Source organism: Lynx rufus, unplaced genomic scaffold, assembly GCF_022079265.1.
Source record: "Lynx rufus isolate CCGP_SWC_20201006 ecotype Redwood Valley unplaced genomic scaffold, mLynRuf1.p SCAF_9, whole genome shotgun sequence".
Lineage (NCBI taxonomy): Eukaryota > Metazoa > Chordata > Mammalia > Carnivora > Felidae > Lynx > Lynx rufus.
The window spans coordinates 33,094,749-33,113,792 of record NW_025814897.1 but is presented as its reverse complement, the minus strand read 5'-3'; the positions used below and the strand labels follow the sequence as shown (position 1 = coordinate 33,113,792).

The 19,044-nt window shown below is 35.2% G+C and overlaps 1 protein-coding gene across 1 annotated transcript in view; it reads left to right on the top strand.

The window, feature by feature from the left end:
* ARHGAP42 (Rho GTPase activating protein 42) overlaps positions 1-19,044 on the top strand; it is a 318,955-nt gene that overhangs the window by 237,243 nt on the left and 62,668 nt on the right. Inside the window, exons 7-10 of the mRNA XM_047071915.1 lie at positions 7,627-7,731; positions 9,885-10,014; positions 16,587-16,687; positions 18,594-18,703. Coding sequence (XP_046927871.1) covers positions 7,627-7,731; positions 9,885-10,014; positions 16,587-16,687; positions 18,594-18,703 — 446 coding nt within the window. The remainder of the gene's footprint in view (positions 1-7,626; positions 7,732-9,884; positions 10,015-16,586; positions 16,688-18,593; positions 18,704-19,044) is intronic.

The window sequence follows — 19,044 nt, the reverse complement described above, 5'->3', positions numbered from 1 at the left end:
CCATTTATTCATTTTTTGAGAGACAGAGAGAGACAGAGTGTAAGTGGGGGAGGGACAGAGAAAGAGGGAGACACAGAATCTGAAGCAAGTTCCAGGCTCTGAACTGATAGCACAGAGCCCGACACGGGGCTCAAACTCACAAACCGTGAGATCATGACCTGAGCCAAAGTCGGATGCTTAACCGACTGAGCCACCCAGGTGTCCCAAGTTTGTGTTTTTGTTTTTTGTTATTTGTTTTGTTTTGTTTATGTGGCTACTAGGAAACTTAAATTTTCACATTGGTTTGCATTTATTCACATTATGTTTCTGTGAAACAATGCTAAAAAAAGTCCTTTCAGATTTGGCAGCATGATATGTGAGTTCAGGTCTAGTATGGGAGGAAAAGATCAGAGAGAGAAAAACATCATCTCCTGAATCTTGTTCTTAAGATCCTCCTTCTTCTCAGAGTTGCTTGGAGCTTATGAGAATTTTGAGAGATTAGAGGGAAAAGCTTCTGAAGTATGCTGATCATGAACAGCTTACCTCAGAGAGTTGAGCCCTGGTGTATTTGAAATACATTGTGGTACAGGAAAGTTTGTGGCTCAGAAGCCCAAAGAATCTTTTTATGACTTAACTCCCTTATGGTTCATTCAGCTGCAGTTTGTGTATGTTTTGATTACATTCTTTTGCAAACATAGCTGGAACTAAAGTTTTGTGGGCAACTACTATGTGTAATGTGTTTTCTCTGTGTTATTTCACATGACCCACAAGATAGGTTTATTATTAGGTAGTTGTTATTTTTCCAGATGAGGAAATTAAGTCACAGAAAGACTGTTAGTTGCCTGAGGTCACAAACTTAAAGAGAGGGAGACACAGGAATCCAGAACCCAAAGCTGACGTCCTGTATAGTATCAACTTACTGTGTTGTAAGTTACCTGATTACAAAAATTAGTCCTTCCTTAACACTTGCTCTGACCAAATAAAATATATGACTACAAAACATTGTATTGTAAAGCAAGTATTTTAATTCCTTGAAAATAGGAGATTGATCTTTACTTTGGTAAAGGTGCTTGAATCAATGTACATAACTGTGCATTTATTCATTCTTCCATCCTTTTTTAATCATCTTTTTTAAAAAGTTGCCCCCTCCCCTTGGCTGCAGTTGACCCACCCTTTTCATTAATTGACAGACAAGTATAATGGCTGAGAGGCCATTATATATAAGATGGAATTTGGCTCCAGTCTTAACAGCTGTATAAATCTGGCTTGTTTTTCACTCTGGGTACCTTAGGTTTTTATCTGTAAATTGGAAATAAAAAATTGTAGTTTCCAGGATTGTGGTAAGGTGCAACCAATGCAGGTAACATACAGAGCAAGTGCCTGCTGCATCATTAGCATCAGTAAGTTTTCAGCTGGTATGGAGCCTTCACATTGACTATTAGCATTAGATACAAAAATAATATTAACGAGTTTTTTAGTGTGACTTCAAGGCCAGATAGAACTTTTTCAAAAGCACATTTTTTTAATTTTAATATGCTTTTTTAAAAATACACATCTAAATGCTGTAAGAGTATGTTTTTATTATTCTTTTTAGACTTCATTTTAGTCTTTTTGTATTATATTTAAAATATGAAAAATGAAAATAAACCATTATTGGGCCACCTCGGTGGCTCAGTCGGTTAGGCATCTGACATTTGATTTAGGCTCAGGTCATTATCTCACAGTTTGTGAGTTTGAGCCCTGTGTCTGGCTCTGTGCTGATAGTATGGAGCCTGCTTGAGATTCTTTGTCTCCCTCTCTCTCTGCTCCTGCCCCACTAGGCACACACACTCTCTCTCTTTCTAATATAAGCAAATATTTTTTAAAATGACAAAAAATAAACCATTATGTGTAAACTAAAAATACTGTTTTTGATATTCTGTCCTGAGTCTCCTAACTTTAATTTTAAATCTCTTGCTAAAGAAAATTTCACTTAATCTGCTTAATATGCTTCTTATAGGGGCGCCTGGGTGGCGCAGTCGGTTAAGCGTCCGACATCAGCCAGGTCACGATCTCGCGGTCCGTGAGTTCGAGCCCCGCGTCGGGCTCTGGGCTGACGGCTCGGAGCCTGGAGCCTGTTTCCGATTCTGTGTCTCCCTCTCTCTCTGCCCCTCCCCCGTTCATGCTCTGTCTCTCTCTGTCCCAAAAATAAAAATAAAAAAAAAAACGTTGAAAGAAAAAAAAAAAAAAAAAGAAAAAAAATATGCTTCTTATATCATGAAGTATACTAGAAAATACTTCTTGGGTTGTCTAAAGTTTGAATAATTAAATTAATTAAATTACTAAATATTACATACTAAATTAAAGTCAGATAATATATAGACCTGAAGTCTTGAAAGTAAAACCTTTTTGTGTTTTCAATATACATTAGCTTTAATATATAAAATTTAACTTCGGGTAAATTATAGTGAGCAAATAAGACGATGTCATTTATTTTTTCAAAACTTTGTAGGTAGGCCTGAGGGTTAAATTTGCTAAAAACCTAAATACAGTTATTCTATAAAAATGAAACAATAAAGCCAACCTATCTTAAAATCTGTATTGGTCCTTGGATTTAGTTCTGGCTACTGCTACTGAAAATTTCCAATTTGCAAAAACAGTTAGATAGTGAATAGAATTTACTGCAAAAGCAGTTAGATAGTGAACAGGATTATAGGGTAGCTCCATTTTTAACTTTTTGAGAGACCTCCAAACTAGTTTCCAGAGTGGCTGCACCAGTTTAACATTCTCACCAGCAGTGTAAAAGGGTTCCCCTTTCTTTGAATCCTCACCAGCACCTGTTGTTTATTTGATTATATTTTTATACTGTTTCATTTCCATTCAATAAATTACTCTGAATATCTAAGTATTAAACTTAAAGCACTTAATGGTTATTTTGAGACTGTCATCTAAGATATTTATCTCTGTTTCCTCTGAATAAGGAATAGCAGAAAGTACAAGTTTAATAATTCACAGGCTGGATACTTGGATGAAAATTGATGCCTTTGCCCTATGTTGCCAATCATAGAGTTTCCAGTCGCCAAATGTAGAGGTTTTATTAGATTTGGATTTCTTTCACTGCAATATAGTATTCTGTGTAAATTCAGTATTCTGAAGTAAATTTTATTTTTTTAAAGTAGACTTAATTGGGATGTAATTCACATACCATACAATTAAGTCAAAAAGACTATTCTTTATCCCTTGAATGGTCTTGTTGTCCTTGTTGAAAATAAGTTGACCTTGATATGTGGGCTTATTTCTAAATTCTCAATTCTTTTTCATTGATTTAATGTCTATACTTGTGCCAGTATCACACTATATTGGTTACCATTGCCTCGCATTAAGTTTTGAAATTGAGAAGTGTGAGTCTAAATACTTTGTTCTTCTTTTTCAAGATTGTTTTGATGGTCTGGGTTCCTTGCAATTCCATATGAATTTTAGCATCAGCTTGTCACTTCTTATTATAAAGAAGTCAGCTAGGCTTCTCATAGGGATTGCATTAAATCTACACATCATTTGGGGAGTATTGCCATGTTAACAGTATTAAATCTTCTGATTAATGAACATGAAGTATTTGCCTTTTATTTAAACTGTCTTTAATTCCTTAAACAGTGTTTTATACTTTTCAAGTTATAAATTTATACTTAAAAATTATTCTTTGGTATTTCATTCTTTTGAAACTATGATGAATGGGATTCTTTAATTTCATTTTCAGATTATTCATTCCAAGTATATAGAAATAAAGTTGATTTTTATATATTGATCTTGTATCCTGCAGTGTTGCTGAACTTGTTTATCAGTTCTAGTAGTTTCGTTAGTGGATTCCCTAGGATTTTCAGTGATCAACTTCTTAGGAGATAAGGAATGGATCACATTATAAGAGTCTTTACATCTCAGTTCTTCTTATTTTGAGCAACAGTCCAGGAATTACTGCATCAGTTGCTTCAGGGCTCTTCTCCTCACTCCCATGCTAGCCCCAGCCCCTTTTCTTACTTTTCTTTTCCATTCACAGTATCGATGATAACTGTGGGTCCTTAAGACTTGAAACCTGGTGATTGATGGGATGGGGAATTATGAATGTTTTTCCTTTGCTGTCTTGCAGTGATTTTTGCTAAATGATTATCTGTAAATGTAGTGTCAACATTTATATTTGGTCAGGTTATTGGAGTCGCAAATAGTTATTTGATTCTAAAATCCTTGGGAGTAATAAAGTGCTATGTAAAGCTTTTCTGGTGATAAAAATGATTTAATATGAAAACCTAATCTATCTCTTCAGTAGTTTTTATTTGTTATTATTGTTTTAAAGTTCAGATTTACTTTAAGGTAAGCTGAGACAGTAATCTTTCCCACACTGCTCCACCCACTCAGTCCAATTGAACACAGAAAACAGCATATAGGAAATGGAATTCTTAAGCTTTTTAGGCTGTCCTATTAAGTTACCTTAATTTAGCCTCATGGAATCTGTTGAGAATAAAATAAACTAGTAGTTATTCAAGCCTTAAAAAGTTTGACTCTACTGCCATCTAGTGGCAGTTATTTCATACATGTGGTCTTTAAACTTTCACAAAAAATGCTTGCAAAGTAGGTGTGGAACAAAAGGAAAAGGTGGGTGGGTCTTTGTAGATAATTTTTTTGTACCTCCCTCCAAATTGTTATTTCCCTAGGGGATGCTTAGCATGTATTGTCTGCTACTGAGCAAATCTCTGAATTCTACTAGAAGATGCCAATAGGTTTATTTATTTAGACAGATCTTGGGGAATTTGATGTTTTATAGGAATACTTACTATAGGTATTCTTATCTTCTTTATAAGTTTAATTAAATTCTGTATACTTAGGATAATATTAGAATAGCATCTTCCTTGTATGGCGTGTAGCTAATAAGATAGTTTAATTGGAGACCAATTGTAGACATTAAAACATGAAATAATACTCCTTCAAACTACTTCATAAACTATTATTCATATATTTAAAATTTAAAAGACTAGTTTTCTATATACTTCAAAAGTATATACTTCAAAAGAAGTATACTTATTATTTGTCTCTGAAAACTTACAAATCTGTATATCCAAATCTCAAAAAATTAAAGATATTCTTAACCCTATTTTAAGATATAGTTCTTTTTAATTAGGCCACAATATGTGCACACTATATATTGGATATTTCAGCATATCTACATCATTTTAGCAAAGGATAATCTATTTAGTATTTAGTTTTGATAGTAATTATCTGTTGATATATAATTGACAGTGTAAAATAATTCTAAAATTGGAAAACAATACATTTTGGCATCAGGAATTGTTAAACAAGAGAAAGGAAGTCTTTAAAATATAACAACTTAAAACCAGTTTGAAAGTACTTGCTTTCTTTTTTTTTTTTTTTAAATAGTTTAAGGTCATTTTTTAAATTAAGACTTTTTTTTAGACATACAGAACAAATCAGGAGACTATAGATGCTGGAGAGGATGTGGAGAAACGGGAACCCTCTTGCACTGTTGGTGGGAATGCAAATTGGTGCAGCCGCTCTGGAAAGCAGTGTGGAGGTTCCTCAGAAAATTAAAAATAGACCTACCCTATGACCCAGCAATAGCACTGCTAGGAATTTGCCCAAGGGATACAGGAGTACTGATGCATAGGGGCACTTGTACCCCAATGTTCATAGCAGCACTCTCAACAATAGCCAAATTATGGAAAGAGCCTAAATGTCCATCAACTGATGAATGGATAAAGAAATTGTGGTTTATATACACAATGGAATACTACGTGGCAATGAGAAAAAATGAAATATGGCCTTTTGTAGCAACGTGGATGGAACTGGAGAGTGTGATGCTAAGTGAAATAAGCCATACAGAGAAAGACAGATACCATATGGTTTCACTCTTATGTGGATCCTGAGAAACTTAACAGGAACCCATGGGGGAGGGGAAGGAAAAAAAAAAAAAGAGGTTAGAATGGGAGAGAGCCAAAGCATAAGAGACTGTTAAAAACTGAGAACAAACTGAGGGTTGATGGGGGGTGGGAGGGAGGGGCGGGTGGGTGATGGGTATTGAGGAGGGCACCTTTTGGGATGAGCACTGGGTGTTGTATGGAAACCAATTTGTCAATAAACTTCATATATTAAAAAATAAATAAATAAATAAATAAATAAATAAATACATTTTAAAAAGATAAACAGAATAGAAATAGATAGAAGCCACATAAAGGTTGCTCAGAGTGTAAAGGAAAATTGGTTCTGACATTACAAACCTGTTAATCTGAATGCACATTTATGCAATTACTGTGAGCACTGACAACCAGATCTTTGCCTGAGTGTGAAGTACTTGCTTTCTGACATGAGCATAACTTAGTAAGAAGTTGACTTGCTATAGGAAGAAAGCATTAAGTCCTTGTTTTCAGATAGAACCAGTAGTTATTTCTTGGAAATTATAACACATATACCACTTGGTGCTTACGCCAAATCCCCAGACATAGGAAATGGTGGGGTGTTTATTCACATATCAAAATTTCAAACTGTATTTCTTCTTTAGTTCAAAATAGTAGCTTACCGACATAATATGCTGTTTGAATTAAAAAAAAAAACAAAACATGGGGCGCCTGGGTGGCTCAGTTGGTTAAGTGTCTGACTTCAGTTCAGGGCATAATATCACAGTTCATGGGTTCGAGCCCCTCATCGGGCTCTGTGCTGACAACTCAGAGCCAGGATCCTGCTTCAGATTCTGTGTCTCCCTCTCTCTCTGCCCTCCCCCACTCACACTCTGTCTCTCTCTCAAAATTAAATAAACATTAAAAAATTTTTAAAAAGCATTATTTCTCAAAAGTATTTTCTAACTTTATTGTAGGAAGAGATCAAATTGGTGGAGAAGGTTGTAATAAAAATCCCAGTGAATTAAATGAAGAAAGTTAATAATGTTTCAGTTGTGATTACTCTCTGTAAACAACCATGTCCTGTAATGGAGAACCACTCTTGCTTTATGAATTAGACCCTAATAAATAAGTACATATGAGTTTGGGATTGGAAGGTTAGGATAATAGACATTGTGGTTTCCTAAAGAGGATTTTACTCTAATTCTTTAATGAAAGATCTGTATCCAGTTCCAGGTTGTTGCTCAACTCTTCCCTCTGATTTCAGTTCTTCTTACTACTTGCTGAAATGTTGTCTATTTAATACCCACATCAGTACTGCCACCTTGAGAAATTTTTCTTAATTTTATCTGGCCAAATTCTTATTCCTTCCCTTGGGTACTCCTTATCTCTAATTTGCTGGTTTGTCTTCCTCACATCTGCACATGTTTATCTCTCTGTTTGGGTTAGAAGCTCTTCTAAGGTAGGAACTATGTCACTTTGGCTTTTATCCTAATGGTCTGTCCTGGATATTTCTTCAATGCATTTGAATAGTAGAATAGTTAATAGAACAACTGTCCCAGTCACTGTTTACCAAAAATGAAGTAAAAATTAGTTTTTGTGGTTTGTTTCACATTCATAACTCTAGTATCTGCTTGCCAAACAAAGGGAGTTGAAAATTTATTAGGTTGAGGAATTAGAATGAAATATAATTTCCCAATTTATTATGTTTGGTGGTCATCTTTTTTTAAAACATATTTTCATAGTTTCTTTCATTTCTCTGTGTTTGCAGCTTTTGTCATTCTTGCAGGGTTTATTTACTTTTTACCACGAGGGATACGAACTCGCCCAAGAATTTGCACCATATAAGCAACAGCTTCAGTTCAACTTGCAGAACGTAAGACTATACCTATTTTTACTGCCTCTCCTTAGTGAATCAGATGATGACAAGGAAACTAATTATAATACAGCCAAACCTTGGAGTAGGTCAAAAATTTACCTAATTTAGAAAAGCCATTTAATAAATTTATTAAAATATTTTTTTTCTAGCTCCTGGTTAAAAGTATACCAGGAAAGAGCTAATCATATGTTAGAAAAAGTTATGCTGGCAAGTTTCATAGAAATAAATATTACTGAGATATACATAATAGATACTTGGAAGGTTGGAAACTTTTGCCTTTATTCAGTGTTCTCATTGATTTACTGAGTGACCTCTGGCAAGTCTTACTTTCTGAAAGGGTAACATTTCTATATTTGTGAAATTAAGAGGTTGTACTTAAGCACTGAAGGAATGTCCTTTTTCTCTCTCAAATTGTATATAACAAATATGATATTTTTATTTGAATTTGAATAATAATAATTAATTTGAATATGGTTTTTAAGGACTCATAATAATTGCTTTAAAGCTTAATGGAGAATTATTTACAAACATCATATTTTTGTTAGAGTTTATTTTGTAAGTTGTCTAATCCTTTTAATGTCCAGTTTCATAGTTATATAAATTCAGATTTGCAGATGATTAACATCACTTACATTAAAAAAAAATACAAAAACGTATCCAATCCATTATTGGATTATTGAACCTGACAAGAAAGTTCTAATTGTTGAGAATTTTGTATGAATGAACTTATTTCTGAAACCCTGATAATCTAGTACTCTATAACCAAAATAGTTTGGAAAGTTTTCACTTCTTTTTCTATAAAAAGCTTGTCTTTCACTGCTTATCTGATTCTTGCCATTGTGGAGATGTTCAATAAATGGAACTATGGAGTTGGAATGTCCCATGAGAAATAGGTAATTGGATTTATTTAATTTATATGTTGGGTTTTAGCTTTTTTTTAAATCTAGATTTTCTAGCAGAATCAGTTTCACATGCAAGCCATTTCATTGTTTTTCAATATGGAACGCATTTGGACTTCTTCGTAAATACTAAAAGGAAAATGATAAAGGCCAAAATATTTTTATTAAGATTCCTGCGATTCAAGAACAAGAGAGGAATGTAAAGAATTGGAAATTTTTCTGATCCTTATGTTTAAAAGAATTTGAAAAAAAAAGTTTAAAAAGTAGCAAAAGTGACAAGAAAATTTTCCTAACTTACTTTGGGATTCAATTATTTTATCATGGGCCATAACAAATTTTAGAGTTGGGTGGTGATAATTTTTATATTTCCAAACATATTGCTTGCTTCCAAACGTATTATTGAAATAATGTGGCCTGAATACAAAAGAGAGAGAAAAGCTTTAAGCTTTCTATGTCTTACCTTAAGTAAACTTGCTGTAATGTGAGTAAACTATTTTTTGTAATAGAAGATGTTACAACTAGGAAACCCATTCGTTTTTTGTTGTTGTTTTTTGTTTTTAATTTATTTAATTTATCTTTTTAATTTACATCCAAGACCTGGCAATTGCACTACTAGGTATTTATCCAAGGGATACAGGTATGCTGTTTCGAAAGGACACATGCACCCCAATGTTTATAGCAGCACTATCAACATTAGCCAAGTATGGAAAGAGCCCAAATGTCCATTGATGGATGAATAGATAAAGTTGTGATATATATGTGTGTGTGTGTGTGTGTGTGTGTGTGTGTGTGTGTGTGTATACATACACACGATGGAAACCCATTCATTTTTATGAGTTAATTTATACACTGACCTCATGATTACTATTTCAAGATAAGTCTGCTTTTTTACCTTAGGTATTAATGAATATAAAACTCTATTTCATAAATATTACATTTTTAAATGTTATGATTTGAACCCTAAGGAATATTGTTAGAGTAGGAAATAGGAATAAAGTATATACATGCACCCCACACACACACAGATTAAAAACAACGAAAAACATGCAGAAGCTTATTCAGGAAAGTTTCACTAACGCAATTCAAAATCAGACCATAGGACTCAGCATGTACGATCAACGATGTCGTGTATAGTGCTGAGAGAATCAGAGTTATCCTTTGCACCATTTGTAGTTTTGAAACTTTAGACTGGAAGTTCCTCAAAACTGGTAGGAAACAATGAATGAAATTGTTGTTTCTATTTACTTAAAGACAAGGAATAATTTTGAAAGTACTCGACAAGAAGTAGAGCGGTTGATGCAAAGAATGAAATCTGCCAACCAAGATTACAGACCACCCAGCCAGTGGACAATGGAAGGCTATCTTTATGTCCAGGAGAAACGTGAGTCACAAAGATGTAACTTAATGTCTCTTATAATTAACATTCTGTTTCTGTGAGATTTGACTTGGTTAGTGTTTTTTCCTTCAAATAGGGAGACTACAGTTCCTTACAGCTTTATCATATTTAGTCTGCTCTCCCACTACCACCATCAAAGTGAGGAAGTTTTTCCACATTTCGCCATCAGGATCTCCAAGTTGGCATATTATTGAACTTGGAACTTACAACCTTCACTGATGGTACGGTAACATGAGTTCAGTTTTAGAGTTTCATTGTGATAGCTAATCTCAATTTAAAGTTTGATGAAAAATTGAAATCCAAAGCCTTTATCAGTATGAATCATCCTGGTGACTATAATACTTTTATTTTCCCACAGCATTATTTCATTTAATTGTGCTCCATCAGTTTTTAGGAGTAAAATTGGCAATCATGTAATGTCAAATTGGCACTCTTTACTTCCTGAGGTTAGGAAATAAGCATCAGACACAACAGGACATTATTATAATTGCCTCACACTAAGAAAGTTTTTCTCACAAAAATTAATAAAAACCCATCCAAACTTGTATAACTAGGGCTCTTTCTGCATGGTGCTTGCATTGAATGGAACAAGTTGGACCAAATTAACTGTTTCAAACCAGATATACCCTAATGCACCAATCTCCTACTGTTTGTGGTAAAGGAACAGTTGTCTTTATTTCCAATCCATTATGGATCTGTCCGTAAAACACAAAGTCATGTGCTTGAATTTTGCAGTAATGCCAAATCACTGTACAAGTTTTGAAACGCTTATCTTTATTTTCTGTACTATTCTCATATATTGAGACTCAAAAACTACATAGAGTAGCACTACTCTGAAGTCTCCATATCAGTAGATGATAGAGATTAATGAAGTTGTTTTGGTTAGTTAGTAAGATGTTACAGTTAAAAGGTTTGAGATGGGAAAGCTGGAGATTCTGGGTTGGCTGTGAAAGTTTTTGACATAATGCAATATGATTACTAAAATGCCAGCACACTTTATGTTTGACATTCTCACTCAGGTGATGCTCATTTGTTGGATAGCAGTGTACAAGCAAATAATGATTAGTTCTAACAAACAAACTCAGCAAATATCTGTTACTGTACGGGTTAGATGATAGAGGGCTGCTGGCTCAGGAGATCTGGATTTGAGGATTTTCTCTTTCATCACGATCGACTTTGACCAGTGTGCTGTCTTTGAATGTCAAAATAAATCTAATGACCTGCCTAGCTATTCTGTAATTAGACCATAATACGTTGCTTTCACCATAATTTCATGAAAAAAAAACTAATTCATTTGTCACATACAAGGTATATGGATTTAACTCAGGACACTAAAGAAATTTTTGAATACTTGTTTTGAATAATTTCTTCAGATTTGAAAACCTCAGTGTGAGGGTACATTGAGCTTACATTTTGCATCAATAAAATATTTTGCTGAGCAGAAAAATGTATTGATAGAGAGGCTTGTTCAAACATGTGTAGTAGAGGAGGTGCCATCCTCTTGCTTAAAGATTTTTTTTTATTCATTACAATTCAATAATGTTTTATGGCTTGACTTTTTTCTTTTTTATTTTTATTCCCCAGTGTTGCATAGTTGCTAAAATCCTTATGGGTACACAATATTTTGTTCTAAGAAAAGAAAGATGGATTACCTAGCTAAATTATTTTGTACATTAATTTTCAAATACATCATGTTTATTTGCTACTTGCTAGTCCATCTCTTGGGCAAGGGTGTAGTTTACTTGTTCTCCATTTGTTGGACATTTCAGTCTGACTATAAGCATAGGCCCTTGAGTAACTTGGAGACTGCATCGGTGGCCAAAATTCAGTATTTTGTGCACCCATCTGATGTTGGTATCTTGTGTTTTAAGATACATGACTTCCCCTGTGGGTCAGTCCTAGATGATTATAAAGCCCTTTTTGATATTGATGTTTCCCCTGAAATATGCTATCTCTTTAAATGATATCACCCACCTTCTTAGGCTGGAAACTGGAAATAAATACTTAACTCCTTAACTCCATTGTCTCCCTGTAACTTGGGGCCCACTCTTTCCATTTTATCTCCTTGGTAACCTTTGAACCCACACCTTCTCATCCCCACAGTCTTACAGTGGCCTCATAATTGTTCTCTTTCTGCCGCTAGGTTTGCCAGTCTATAATCCATCCTCTGTGGCACTTCCAGCACACCCCTCTACAATGCTAGCTTGTTGTGCTCATCCTGTGATGGCCCCTTAGTGGTGTGTGGCCTTTGAGACTTGCACATTTGGACTCTCTCACTTTCTTTCTTTAGCATGCTCTCCTTTCATGTTGCCTTCCTGCTCCTAAGAAAATTTCATCTCAGTGTTCTCCATATCCACCTGCATTGTTTTTACAGCTTTAGTGAGGTACAGTTGGCATACAATGAATTGCAGATATTTAAAATGTATAATTTGATAAGTTTTGCCATATATATATATATATATATATATATGCACCTGTGAAACTATGACCACTGACAACAATGAACATATTCATCAACTTCAAAAGTGCTCTCATGCCCCAATATAATCCCTCCCTTCTTTCTTTTCGTATTCACCATCTCCTCACTTCCCATTGCCTGGGGATTTTAAAAGAAAAATGAATGGATTTATATCCCTTTGGAATTATTTTTGTTTAATTTATTTTATTTTAAGAGAGAGTGCACATGCATGCTCACGAGTGGGGGAGGGGCAGAGAGAGAGGGAGACAATCCCAAACAGGCTACGAACTGTCAGCCCAGAGCCAGACGCAGGGCTCTAATTCACGAACTATGAGATTATAACCTGAGCCAAAGTCAAGAGTCAGACAGTTAACCTACTGACCACCCAGGCACCCATGGAATTATTTTTATACAGGGGACAAATATCCATAGCCCCTTTCCACTTTGTATATTTGAAAACATTTATAAGAAAATCAAACCAGTTCACATATTGATTGTACTGTTGCTGTATACTGAATGAATAAGTTCTGTGGGGAATAGAAGATGAGATAAAAAATTTGGCTTCAGGGTCTTTATTCTGTAGTGGAAGGCATAAGACACACTCATGCAATTAGAAACCAGTGATCATAAATATGAAAGCTGTAAATTGAGTGATAAATGGAGATGGATGTGATGGGGTAGTAGTAGGAGATCATTGCAGTTTGAACACAGAACCTCACTTTACCTAGATCTGTGGTTTTTATGTTACCCACTTCTGGGCATACATTAAATTGCATTCTAATGGATTTCATTTTAAACAGGAAAAGCATGGGTTCCAAAGTCAGAACTATGTTGAAATTCCATGCTTGCCACCTGTTAACTAGATGATACTTGAACAAACAATTTTCTGAGCTCAGTATTCTAATTTATAAAAGAAAAATACTCATACCCATCCAATAATGATGTTGCAAGAATAGAGATAATATATATAAAATGTCTCTATTATCAGTATTGGTGGATAATATTTACCATGAACATTTACTATTTTGTGCAATTTAGATTTATCTCATTAGATTCTTAAAACAACTAGAGAAGTATTATTCTGCTAAAAATAACAATTCAATCACATGCCCTATTGATGGAGAAAGTAGCGCCATCTCCAGCTCATAAGCTATATTTTTTATATGTAAAATCCTCTTTATAATGTCTGACTTAACCTGCCTCTTCAGTGCAGTAGGTAGTGTGCATCAGTCTTATATAATGTCTGGCTTTAGAAGTTTCTAGATAAAATGTTGGCGCTTGGTAGGTATTTAGTGAATGTTATTTCCTCTCATTCCACAAACATCATCTGAGCAACCTCAGATGATTAGTGGGTAAGATAATTAAGCTTGTTTTATTTTGCAACAGTAGAGATAAAATAAATTTTTATTTTCCCACACTTTTTTTTAAAGGACTTCAGAATTTCTTGTCTAAGAACATCTGCTCTGCTCTGGCCTAGTGCCAAGCAACTTTAAAGGAAGTAGCATGTGTGTACAACAAACTTGAAGATTAAATACACAAGGTTCTATACTTCAGATGGAGGCAGGAAAAAACAATTTAGGTATAAAATGTCATCAGAGCATTACAGTAGTTTTATTTAAAAATTATTGCTAATATTGCTTCATAAATTGCTTCTTAAGTAATAAAGTCACTGTAAGTATTTTCATCCAGCCACTTTCCACTAATCAGCTCTAAGCCTTTAAGTATTTTATACTGCATGTAACAGAATTATCAACAAGTATGCTTAAGTATTATAGCGTGAAATGGCCCTATAACAGAATTGAAGTTTATTACAATAATCCTTTATGATTAAAAAAGTATATACTATACCCTATAATTTTAACTCTGGAGTTGTTTAAGTATTTTAAAGCTAAATATGACACCAAGGGCACTGTTATTATAGAAAAAAAATTCAAATGGCTCATGAAACACTTTTATCAAGTGGTACATTGTTACATTACAATTTCTCACTTTTAAATATATGGTTATGAAACTAAGCCAGCAATAATATTGTACATAATTGTTGCTAGAAAGATCCAGGTGTTAAGCAGGATGGGAGCCTAGATGGAGAAGTTGTAGAGAAAACGGACACCATTTTCAACCCAATTAGCCCACTCTGGCTTTTGAATACAGGATAATTGGCTTCTCTGTGGGAAAACTGAAGGTCTTCTACCTTAGTCATGGAAAAATTAAATCACCATGCATCCCTATTCCTGGTGAAGCAGCAGCATCTAATTCCTTAAGGAGAATATAGGAGAATAATGTGGTATGCTATGGGAAAGAGTTGCACAGTATTTATAGGGGTAAAAATGAGCACTATACATATATAGCTTTCTTTTAAATGAAAATTAAAAGTTATTTTTACCTTAAGGAGTTGAGTTCACTTTTTTCAGATTAGTGGTAAGAGGAAATAACTCCAAGTTCAATGAGGTCTTAGAAAGATGAATGATTAATTCCTTCATTCATTTGTCAAGTATTTATTGAGAGACAGCTAATGTCTGGGCCTGTTCTAAGGATTAAGAATATACTAGTAAGGGGCGCCTGGGTGGCTCAGTTGGTTGAGCATCTGATTCTTTATTTTGGGGTTGTGGGATCCAGCCCCGCATCACGCCTGGTGCTGAGTGTGGAGTCTGCTTGGGATTTTTCTCTCCCTCTCTCTCTCTCTCTTTCTTTCTGATTCTTTATTTCAGGGTTGTGGGATCCGGCCCCGCATCAGGCTTGGTGCTGAGTGTGGAGTCTGCTTGGGATTCTCTCTCTCTCTCTCTCTCTCTCTCTCTCTCTCTCTCTCCTTGCCCCTCTCCCCCACTCACATGTGCACTCTCTGTCTCTGTCTCTGTCTCTCTCTCTCTCTCAAAAAAAAAAAAGAAAAAGAAAAAAGAAAAGAATATACTAACTAGTGAGCAGAACAACACATGTTCCTGCTGTATAGAGCTTTATAGTCTAGTGGCAGAAACAAACAATAAATAGAATAAATTCATAAAACTTATCATGTTTTAGATAGTGATAACTGCCAAGAAGAAAATAAAGCTAGAGAGATATAAGAAATATCAAGGTAAGAGTGTTGAGATGTTAGATATCTCTGCAGGAAAGGCTGTATTATAAAGGTGTCATTTAGGAAAAGATGTGAAGAAAGTAACAATGCAAACCATGCAGATAACTGAAGGAAAAGTAGTTCAGGCTGGAAGAAGAACAGGGTGTACAAATGCCCTGGGGTAGAAATGCATTCTCTCTGTTCAATAATCAGCAAGGGGGAGGGGCAGTGTACCTAGAGCAGAGTATATAAGGCAGAAGGTAGTAAGATGCGAGGACAGATCAGTAATGAGGGGCCAGAACATGTAGGGCCATTGTGTATAGTAATAGGTTCTTCGTCTTTTGTTTTTTAAGTCCTTTTTGAACTATTCATACTTTTAATGTTTATTTTTGAGAGAAAGACAGAGAGAGAGAGACAGAGCATGAGCGGGGAAGGGGCAGAGAGAGGGGGAGACAGAGAATCCCAAGCAGGCTCCAGGCTCTCAGCTGTCAACACAGAGCCTGACGCAAAGCTTGAACTCACAAACCGTGAGATCATGACTGAGCTGAAGTTGAATGTTTAGCCTGCTGAGCCACCTGGGCACCCCAGCTGTTTGGTTTTTACCTGGAGTGAAGTGGGAAACCACTGGAGGGTTATAAGCAAAGTTGATGAAATGACCTGGCTAAAGTTTTAGTAGAGTTTCTGGCAGTTTTGAGAGTAAAGAACAAGGATATAAGTAAGGATATCAGTTATAGTAACTCAGGCTATTTCTCATTGTTCCTACCTCTTTGGAATGTAAGATATGTCACTTTTACTGAGATAACTGAAATTCAGAGGTAATGTAACTCTTGAGCTACAAAGGAGTATCAGTGCTGCAAGTAAAGCCACGTTTGATTCCAAGACACTTTACCCCATACCACTCTTCCCCAACACTGGCCTTTCTCACAGTAAATATTCTAAATTTTCATGGCCTATGGAGATACTCAGTTGTGTATCATAGCCTCAAAAACTGTACAAACTTAGACACAAATCATTTATTAACAATCTGTAATGTTTGTTTCCTTACATCAGGGCCGCTTGGTTTTACATGGATTAAACATTATTGTACATATGATAAGGGAAGTAAAACATTTACAATGAGTGTTTCAGAAATGAAATCCAGTGGGAAAATGGTGAGTTTTCTTTTTTTAAAAAACTGAGTTTATTAGTTAAGTAATGGAAACAAAGCAAAAAAAATCACATTTGCTTGCTTTTCTAATAAACATGTAAACAATTTTTAAAAATCAAAAAGTCAAAAAAAGTCTTCTCAAAGTTCAGTGATCTTGATGACTTGAAAGAGTGGCCAGGATTTTCCTTTATCTCCTCATGGAATGTTTATAAGAGTGGAGTTCAATGTAGGGATCCTTCAGGAGACCACAGAGGTGTCCTCCCATATCCCTGGCAGCAGAGTTGTTTGTAGCTGGCAGCCCAGTAGAGCCTGTTGGTGGCTGGACCAGGCTCAGCGACTCTGCATCTTTCCTCCAGGTGGCCTCTGTGGGAGGCTGCCTTTTGCCCCTGCATGCTGCTTCCTCTTCTAAACTGTGTGCTGTTTACTGAAATGCTGGCCAGCAAACTTTCTCAGAAGAATCAATTGATGCCCATTTACCCCAAAAGTAAATTGGTCACTGAATGTCTCGCATGGCTAGTGAACAATATAGAACAAAGTGTACTTTATATAAGGAAGTGCTACTGCTACAGAGTGCAGCACCTTTATTGTGTAGAGGTTACAATCTTTTTGTGAGTTATGGTATGAATATGGCAAGTGACTGGACTTAAGAATTAGATAATTTAAAGCCATATCATCTAAGAATCCTAGAGCTGAGAGTTATCCTAAAGATTATTTAGTCTAGCCTTATTTTGAAAGATTAGAAAATCGAGGTAAGTGACTCACCTGGCTAATTTGTGGTATAGATCATAGCGGAGGTAAATGTTGATCTAACTTAGATATATATTCAAATACATCAGCTGAAACTTATTGTACTTGGGCATTCAATAGAGTCTAATAATTCAAATGGAGAGACAGAATATAAAGGAGAACATACCAGAGCAAAAGTAACCTTCAGTTCCTGCCATCATGAGAAGTTAAGTGCTGTAATCATGCTAGTTTGTACTTTAAAGGTTTCATAAGAAAAGATGTTGCCTGAAAGCCCGCTTATGTGACAGTCAGTGAGCTGTTAACAAGTAGACCAAGCCAAACTTCTGCTAATAAATAAATCTATGATCTTTGTAACCAAAGATAGTAGAATTAACCAGACATTAGGTAAACATTCCCCTTAAGGTGACTGGTGTCTCAGGTATATAGAAGAGAATTCTTATAGCTTCAGCTTGTGTTGGATCTTATCCAAACAGTTGTGGTTTCACTAGTAGAATAGCAGTTGGTTATCGGCAGAGCAGTCATGTGTTGTGTATGAAAGCCATACATTTATAGCAAGCAAATACTAGAAATGTATTATTTTGGTAGCTCTCCTGAGACTTTGAACCAATTATCATTTAATACTATAAGACTTTAATACACACACACACACACACACGTGCACACATACTTGCTCACGTGTGTGCCCCCCCCACACACACACACACAGATAAACAATACTAATCTCTTAGCAACCTTGGGCATTTGATTCAGAGCAACAGTGTTGTATCCTGACAAGCATTCTGTATATCTAATTGTGACATTAAGGTAACTGTGATATAACACCTTCTGTAAATCTGAAGTCCTAAACAATGTACATTGTAGAGCTATTTAACATAAGTTTAAGTATTTAAGACCACTAGACAGGCATGCCACAAAATTATTTAAGTAATATGAGTATATGTGATTAATTTATTAAAAAAGTTTGTATTATAATTGAGCAGTTAACATTAGGCAAAAAGTCTGTATTCAGAGGACAGGATGTGATTATGACCTTTATATATAACCTTTAAGTTAACTTTTTTTTTAAATTAACATTTTAATGGAAGCAACCTTAGATGGCATATTTAATATTTTTCAGTTGCCCTTGTCATTACGTCAATAATGTGTTCCTCTTCTTGTTTCAGAATGGCCTTGTTACTGGTTCACCAGAAATGTTTAAATTGAAATCTTGTATCCGACGGAAGACAGATTCAATTGACAAACGATTCTGCTTTGACATAGAAGTAGTTGAAAGGTTTGAGGTTTTATTTTTACTTTATATTTTTAATATGCTAAATTATTTGTTTCTGTGTTTAGATATAAGTATGAAACAGTATACAGGTACTTGTTTTTCAGTCTTTAAAAACAGTATGCATGGGGCGCCTGGGTGGCGCAGTCGGTTAAGCGTCCGACTTCAGCCAGGTCACGATCTCGCGGTCCGTGAGTTCGAGCCCCGCGTCAGGCTCTGGGCTGACGGCTCAGAGCCTGGAGCCTGTTTCAGATTCTGTGTCTCCCTCTCTCTCTGCCCCTCCTCCGTTCATGCTCTGTCTCTCTCTGTCCCAAAAATAAATAAACGTTGAAAAAAAAATTATTAAA